This window comes from Oryza brachyantha, chromosome 2 (assembly GCF_000231095.2).
Source record: "Oryza brachyantha chromosome 2, ObraRS2, whole genome shotgun sequence".
Lineage (NCBI taxonomy): Eukaryota > Viridiplantae > Streptophyta > Magnoliopsida > Poales > Poaceae > Oryza > Oryza brachyantha.
Window position 1 is genome coordinate 3,886,323 of NC_023164.2, and position 8,371 is coordinate 3,894,693.

Sequence of the window (8,371 nt, forward strand, 5' to 3'; positions counted from 1 at the left end):
AATAATACTGATCATTTTTCAACAAATTGAATCATTTGTGAATGTTAGCATCAGTTCAAGAACATGTGAATTTCCATTTGAAAATATACTTCGTGATCACAGCACAACAGGAGGCACGAGAAACACCGTGAATATGGGAAAGCTGGAAGCTCCAGCAGCATCATATTATTTATCCTCCAAGCATCTCATATCATACATGCAGCATTTGAACTGACAAACAATCGCCTAACTTGAGATAATCAATTAAAAATCAACAGTTACAGCTCTTGTCATAAATCATGCTTCCGTTGGTTGCCTAACCTGGAGGCTCGAGAGTATAAAACAAGGGCCTTAAAACACCAAAGATAAGTTTACACTTTACAGAAGCATCCACATCTCGCACAACATTACTTCCCCAGACTATTCAAGAATCACCTCAGATCAGTTAAACGACGAGATTTGGAAGCTGTGGAATGGAAATTGAACTCTGGTGTATAAAGAAGTGTAGTGTTTCTTTTGCCAATAACAATCCATCGGTAGGCAACTTTGCTGATTTATTTACGTCCATGGGGAGCTTGATAAGCACTGCCAGGATTAGTTGCTGCTTGCCCAGCTCCATACTGTGGAGGCTGTGAAGCTGATCCATAAGGTGACACCCCTTGTGCTGGGGCGAATGTAAATGGTGCTTGCGCTGATCCATAGGATGATTGTAGTTGTGTGTGTCCATATGAAGGTTGCTCCTGTGCTTGTGCATATGATGGTAAAGCCTGGGTAGAGCCAAAGGTACGCACAGCTGCTGCGCTGTAGGATGTCGATTGAACAGGCGCAGATGCATGTGACTGCGAAACTTGTGCAGATCCATAAGTGGATGCAGCTTGTCCCCAAGCATATGAAGGTGGTGCGGCTTGACTTGATCCATAGTAATCTGCATTACTCCCATGAGCAGCTGCAGCTGTTGCCTGTCCTCCAAGTGCAGATGCTTTAGAAGGATCATATCCAGCACCTTTCAAAGAATTATAGCCTGTGGTACCCCTTGATGCATCATGGCCTCCAACTTTTGAAGAACTGAAGCTAGCAAGATGAGAAGTATCATATATATTGCCTCTTGATGGGTCAAATCCAGCACGAGGAGCTGTGCCAGCTGGGTTTCTGCTTAAAGAGTCTCCCAAACCAGCAGGTTGTGTCCTTCCCTGTAATAACATATGAAATTTCATCATTAATACATAAATATCACTCCAGCACTAGTTAGAAAAGCAGAAAACAAAATTCGAATTGGCATTGCTACGGGGAAAAGGTATGATGATTGCTTTATGATCCAGGGCACACCGCAAGAAAAGCATCTATTAACTTCAGGATGGAAAAGAAACGAACAAAGGCATCAACGAACAAAAGTACAAAGCTAGTTATTACAGCCTTCATTTGCAGTATTCTGCAATTTCTATGAGATATTGCCTTGAAAGCCCATGACAGTTCAGGAGTTGATCCAGACCCTTAATTCAATTGTAACTTTGTTATGAACTCATCCTGCAGTAGGCATAAGGATCTTCGAATAAACTGGAACAATATGCATTTAGTAGAACTCAGTACCATACCATGAAGTTTTAAATTTTGAAACCAAGTGAAAGTGCATAATCAGCTAGTCAAAGTGGGCATTCCAATTGTGCAAATAAATGCAATTTAATTGCATGTGTGGAATAAGAATTTAATATTTGGACTGAAAATAAGGTGGGCGTTGTATAAATAAATAAATACCTGAAAAAGTTATCGAAAGAAGAAAAAAAAGCTTTGAACAGTAACACTAGAACTAACAGCCAAATCCTTGTGCTCTTGCTATTTAGTGAGTTATTGACCTGCGCTGCTGCATATAGCTTAATTCAGCAGATAAGACAATACTTTTCCAGAACACACCCAGGTACCGTTGTGTTTTTTGTTATTTAATGGAGTGCTGGCCCACATAACATAAAACACTAAATCAGTAGAACATGCATAAACATAACTTTTTCATCCTCCCTCCCTCCGCATGGCTATCTAGTAATTATGTAAGCATCTCACACAACCCACCTCAGCTGTGCCTTCCAAAAGTTAAAGCGTTGTTTTGTTGGTTTTTAATGTTTGGTCTCTCTTTAAGTTCACCCTGATAATGAGTCTCACATGAGAAAATATTTTAAACGTCAATATTATGAAAGACGAGAGACTAACCCATGAAGGTATAACAACAAAAAGGCTCAAATTGCATGGCAGATAAATTCTGAAGTTAGGGCTATGCAGAAGTGAGGTTTTCCTAGTGGAGTTGCCATAACAATGTACATAGTCATCCAGAATAAACATGCTTCACAGGATAATATGTTCCACTGTGTGTTGGCTATCTATTTAGGAGTCATAAAGAAGCTCACCTGTGCAGCTCCATAACCACTATCATAAGCAATTTGTCCAACAGGAAGACTAGGTGCACCATCATCCTTCTGTGTGGTATTAGTATTGTATAGCATGCCTACACAAAGAGCATGCCTCAATTGGTCGAAAAATAGAATCAGCAAGCATGTGTTCCTATATATATGCTGCCTAAAAATGGTTGTAGAAATGGAATGACGGATAAACAACAAACCTCTGTCGATATTAGCTGCGTTCATCAGCTCGGCACGAAGCTTGTCTAGCTCGGCAACCATGGTGTCATAATTCCTCTTCATCACCTGCAGCGACTCAGAGTGGTCCATCCTGAGCTTCCTTTCGTACTCATACGTAGCCCTGAAATGAAATTTTCCGCGGCGCGCGCAAGGTTGATGTAATTCTCAAATTAAGAAGATGCATACTAATAAAAATCCAAGCGCATAGGGCACCTGAGGTGCTGATACTCCTGTCTAGCGGCGTCGCGTTCGGCCATGAGCGCCGGGAGCTGCTGCGCCTCGCCGAGGTTCCTCTGCAGGTCCTTGCTCAGCTTCTGCGTGTCGGCGGCCAGCTGCTGCCTCGCCACCACGAGGCCCTGCGCCTCGGCGTGCGCCTGCTGCAGCTCAGCCTTGAGGGGATCGCAGGCCTTGAGATCGGCCTCCATCTTGGCGACCTTGTCGAGGAGGCCCCTCATCTCCTGCTCCTCCGCCGCCCTGGCCGCCTGCCCCTGCGCCTGCAGCCTCTGCAGCTCCTGCTGCGCGGCGGCCAGCTCCTTCCGCAGCGACTCGTGGCTCACGGCCAGCCGGTCGTTCTCCACCGCCAGCTTCTGCAGCTCCCCGCGCTGCGCCATCAGCTTCTGCTCCAGCATCTCCGGCGCCGGCAGCATCTCGTAGGGGAACGCCCCCGACCCCGCCCCCGCCAGCACCGCCGCCGCCGGCGGAGGCAGCATCATCCCCGGCGGCCCGCCGTACGGGTCCCGGCGCATCATCCCGTGCGCCGGCCCCGGCCCCGGCTCCCCCGCCCCCCGGTGGTGGTATGGCGGCATCCTCCCCTTGCTCACCATGGCAAGCGAAGATGGCGGCGGCGGAGGGGGGTGGACTCACCTAGGGTTGGTCGTCGTCGTCGTCGCCGCCGCCGGCGAGGGGTTCTGATTTTGCGAGGTTGGGGCGGGTGTTTCGCGCTATTTCAGCCCACGAGCCCAAAACGGGAGAGGGAGGACCGGATTGTAAAAATTCCTCGCCGATTTCGGCCTCTCGGCCCACGCGAGAGGGGCAAGATTGTAATTTCCGGTTTCCCCTAGGGACTTGATTTTTATTTCTATTTTTTTGTTCTCCTCCTCCCCCTTCCCCTTCTCTCTTCTCTAGGGCAGCCGCGGCGGCGGCGCGCGTGCACGAGGCCAATCCCCCCTCCCCCGGGCGAACCGCGGGTCCAAGCCCTAGCCGTAGCCGCGCGACCTCCCCGTAGCTGCGGATTCTGGTGTTTCTGGCGGCGGCGGAGGCGGCTACTACTGCATCCCCCAGCCTCCGCGTAAGCCCCGACGCATCGGCGAGTTCGACTGCACCGACGCCGGTAAAATTTCGCTCTTGCATGTGTAAATATCGGTGTATTGGAAGTGTTTGTGGAAATAGTTGTTTTTTTTTGGGGGGGGGGGTGGGAAGGGGGGTGCCTTTGCTTTTTGATGGGTATTTAGAAATGGAGGCTTTTGGTGATTAGAATTTGTTGATTTGGTGAGGGTGATCCAGAGAAGAGGGAATTAGGGCTGGATCACTGACGTTTGTGATCTGATTAGTGATCAGCATCTCAACAAGCTTGTCCAGAACGAATGGATGGCCATTAGCTCCAGTTTCAATATTTCAACTCCATGTGATAGAACATTCAGTTTTGTAGTTCTTGGGTTTATGCAGCAAGAGCACTAAAGTTAGGGGGCAAACTGGACTTTTGTTTTTTTTAGATATGAGTTTATGAATCTAGTAAGGCCGCATTCGGATGTAGGGGGTAAGTTAACTTATCCTTGGCATGGAAAACGTAGTAATAAATTAGTACATAATAAATTAATTATTTATTATTAAAAAAATATAAAATAAATTAATATGATTTTTTCAAACAACTTTTCTATAGAAAATTTTTGCAAAAAATACACCGTTTAGCAGATCGGGAAGCGTGCGCGTGGAAAACGAGAGAGATAAGTTAACTTGAGGGGGGTAACGAACGCCGCCTAATAGGATCAGAGGTAAGAATATATTTCTACCGGTAATAAGCTGGTGTGCATAAGAAAAGTAAGGGATGGGAGTGATGGATAGATTAGAAGAGTTTATGACGCAAGCCTTGCAAGTATTATCTAATTGTAACTAAGTCCAAATTTTCTTAACCTATATGTACAAAGGGGATATGTAAAATAATACAGATGGTAAATTGTTGTGTCTGAAATTCATGAACTGGCGGGGACCTGAACAGAACATATTTAGACTTTACAATTTTCTAAGATTGACTGTACAGATCATTTGTTTAAGTAGTTAAGTGTTTGATCCTTTAAAAGGATTAAGGTTAGGAAACTCAATCAAAATAAATGCTCCTTTCTCTATCTCATTCTTTTATATGCGCTTTAATTTAGCACATACTCCATGCAGTTATTGTTATTGTTCTTTGTCTGTTTCTCTGTTAGTAAGGTGGTATAGAATTCTAATGAGACTAGATAAGCCATGTACTGGATGCTGTTCTTATGCTCTGCCCCTTCGTGTAGGATGCCCTCTGCTTGTGTCTCTCAACATATTTTGACTTTAATTTTTCACTAGGAAATATGGCAGCATGATGATATCTTGAACTTGAACCCTGACTTTAGCTGGTAAAACAAGTACTGGCTGCACCATAATTGATTTTTCCTTGTACACTGACTTGCCGAGCCTACATCCTTAATTCTGCAAATCATTTTAACACTTCTTTCATTGAACCTCTTCTTAGGAAAGAGTAAGTCATGGGGAGCAAACAGATTGTAGCTGTTCTTCAAATTGGTGGAGAATTCAAAACTGATGAGGATGGGCAGATGTCCTATTCTGGTGGAGAGGCGCACGCAATGCATGTGAAAAGTGGTTGGACTTTTAAAACATTCAAACATGAGATATCTTCAACGCTCAATAATCTCAAACTTGATGCCTATGTGTTCAAGTACTTCCTTCCCAGGAATAACAAGACTTTGATTTCAATTTCCAATGACAAAGACTTAAAACGCATGGTTGAATTCCATGCAGAGTCAGAGACAACATATATCTATGTCATGAAGAAGACTGACAACAGGTACCCTTCTGACTTGCATAAACATCTTTGTAACTATATATCCAAAAATGACACAAGACATTTTTTTTCAGGGTAAAAACATCTGCAGTGGTGCCTGCCGCTCCTGCAGATCCTGGTGTTATAGCAACTACTCCAGATGGATCTAAGAGGCAAAAGATTTGTGCGAGTTGGGAGAATGCAATCACCGGAGCTGGTCAAGTGTTTGAAGGTCCAAAGGAATTCCGCGATGCACTACATAAGTACGCCATTGCACATAGGTTTCATTACAGATTTGTCAAGAATGACTCTTCTCGTGTCACCGTGGAATGTACTGCTGAAGGGTGTTCATGGCGTTTACATGCATCCAAGTCTCCTGCAAAGAAGGATTTCATGATTAAGAAAGTGTTTGGAAGCCATACATGTGAATCAGAGACAGTCAAAAGTCATCGTCTGGCGTCTCAAAAATGGGTGGCCAGTGTTATTAAGGAAAAACTACGTGATAGCCCAAACTATAGGCCAAGAGATATTGCCAATGATCTTCAGCGTGAATATGGACTAAGCCTGAATTACTCCCAAGCTTGGCGAGGCAAATCAATAGCCCAGAGAGAACTATACAATACACATGAAGAGGCATGCAACCAGCTTCCTTGGTTTTGCCAAAGGATTGTGGAGACAAACCCTGGAAGTGTGGCGACAGTAGAGGCCTTGGAAGATTCAAAATTCCGCTTCTTTGTTGCATTTCAGGCCTCCATTCAAGGTTTTGTGAATGGCTGCAGACCTCTCCTCTTTCTTGATGTGATATCTGTGAAACCGAATAAGCATTGGAAGCTGTTGGCTGCTACCTCAGTTGATGGTGAAGGTGATATGTTCCCCGTGGCATTGTCTGTAGTGGACGATGAGAGTAAAGAAAATTGGCATTGGTTTCTCAAACAGTTAAAAGCTTCATTGCCTGTGTCCGGAGAACTAACATTTATATCAAATGGCAAAAGTGGTCTATGGGATGAGGTTTCTCTTATATTCCCAGATAGTTATCATGGCTACCATGTCAACTATTTTGTTGAAGAATTTAAGGCACAATTGGATGACAGTTGGAGCGAAGAAATAAAAGATACAATGGTTGAGCATGTTAAGAAAGCCATGTATTCGTGTAAAGTTGATGAATTCAACCAGTCTATTGAACTCATCAAAGTTGAATCCGATAAACTTGCCGAATGGCTTTTGGAGACTAAACCTGAGAGGTGGTCAGATGCCTTCTTCAAGGGGTCGCGACTTGGCCAGTACACATGCAGCGTTTCTGAGACAATTCTTCAGTGGATCCCCGGCAGATACGAGCTCTCGGTAGTGCAGCTGGTCGATACAATCAGATGCAACCTGATGGAGATGATGTATACGCGCAGAGAATATTCAAACGCATGGACCGAAGTGCTAACTCCATCAACCAATCAGAAAATCCAGGAAGAGATGAACAAAGCTCTTACGCACAGCGTTGTTTGCTCAACAGGCGACGATGGAAACAGCAATGTGTTTGAGGTGTGCGATGGCTCCGTCAACGTTGTCAACATTGATACATGGGACTGCACCTGCAGAAAGTGGCATGTATCTGGGATTCCCTGCTCGCATGCAGCTGCGGTGTTCGAGCGCACTGAACACAATCCACTGGACTTCTGCGCCAAGTACTTCACGGCAGAATGCTACCGCCTGACCTACGCCATGTCGATCAATCCAATACCTGACATTGTTGTTCCTGCTCCATCAGCTGACCCAGCACAGGGCACCGCAATACTGTATCCATCGCCAATCCTAACCCGGCGACAGGTTGGAAGACCAAAGGAAAAGCCATCTGATCCTCGCATTGCGATCAAGAGGGCAGTACGCTGCAGCAGGTGCAAGGCTTATGGGCACAACAAGGCAACCTGCAAGGTCCCTATCGCAGCTTAATTTAAACCTTCGCAGTATGTTCCTAAGTGTAAATTGTGTTGTGCTTTTTGTTGCCCCTTGATGAACTCGATTGGAACCTGGGCAATCCCGGCATGTATCTTTTGTCAGATAATGTGTGAAACGTAATCTTATTTGATGGTTTTAGCTTGAAGTATGGTAGTATACTAATTATGCTAGCATTAGTCAATACTTAGAATAGAATTATGGTAGTGTGCAGAATCTGGGAAAAGGATTGGAGGTTTTTTGTATGCTGTTACCCAGCTCTACCATTTTTCCCCGGTCTGACTTCCATGGTTGTATATTTTGGCATCGGAAGATAATTTATTTTACTTCTGTTGGACTACACAATTCTTCGTTTTCTAAAAAACATGGATGAGTAATATCTCGGTATTATTGCGCAGCCATAATACCATCGAAGTGAAGTTTGTATGTGAAAAGTTTCTACGTTCGGCATCAATTTTGTCATATTAGGTTGTATATTATACCGAGTACGTATTTAAACTTTCGTTGGTTTTGAAAAATAAGTAAGCACCTGTTATCTTTTATTTTTTTAAAAAAATACATTTGATCAAAATATTTATCATTTAGGATAAGATTTGGTCGGACTTTTAAAATTATGATCATCAATTATTTCTTAAATGATTTGTTTAAATGCAAAATAAATGATATACATAAATTTTTCTCAAAATACACTATCTTCGTATCATAAACTTGGATTTAATAAACTTATTGTAAAAAAAAAATTGGTTGTTGGAATTTTATGAGTTTAATTAAATCTTTATCCTATAAAACAGATATT

The 8,371-nt window shown here is 43.8% G+C and overlaps 2 protein-coding genes across 2 annotated transcripts; one reads left to right on the forward strand and one right to left on the reverse strand.

The window, feature by feature from the left end:
• Nucleotides 1–204: 204 nt before the first annotated feature.
• LOC102720673 (protein FLX-like 2) lies at nucleotides 205–3,545 on the reverse strand. Its single transcript, XM_040521429.1, has 4 exons — nucleotides 2,817–3,545; nucleotides 2,585–2,724; nucleotides 2,373–2,470; nucleotides 205–1,169 (listed from the first exon to the last, which is right to left on the reverse strand). Exons 1-4 carry the CDS (start codon nucleotides 3,425–3,427, stop codon nucleotides 534–536), a joined length of 1,485 nt encoding a protein of 494 aa, XP_040377363.1. The 5' UTR covers nucleotides 3,428–3,545; the 3' UTR covers nucleotides 205–533.
• Nucleotides 3,546–3,721: 176 nt separating this feature from the next.
• Nucleotides 3,722–7,740, forward strand: LOC102720397. The gene is made up of 3 exons (XM_006646936.3): nucleotides 3,722–3,933; nucleotides 5,323–5,655; nucleotides 5,727–7,740. Exons 2-3 carry the CDS (start codon nucleotides 5,336–5,338, stop codon nucleotides 7,570–7,572), a joined length of 2,166 nt encoding a protein of 721 aa, XP_006646999.1. The 5' UTR covers nucleotides 3,722–3,933; nucleotides 5,323–5,335; the 3' UTR covers nucleotides 7,573–7,740.
• Nucleotides 7,741–8,371: the final 631 nt, after the last annotated feature.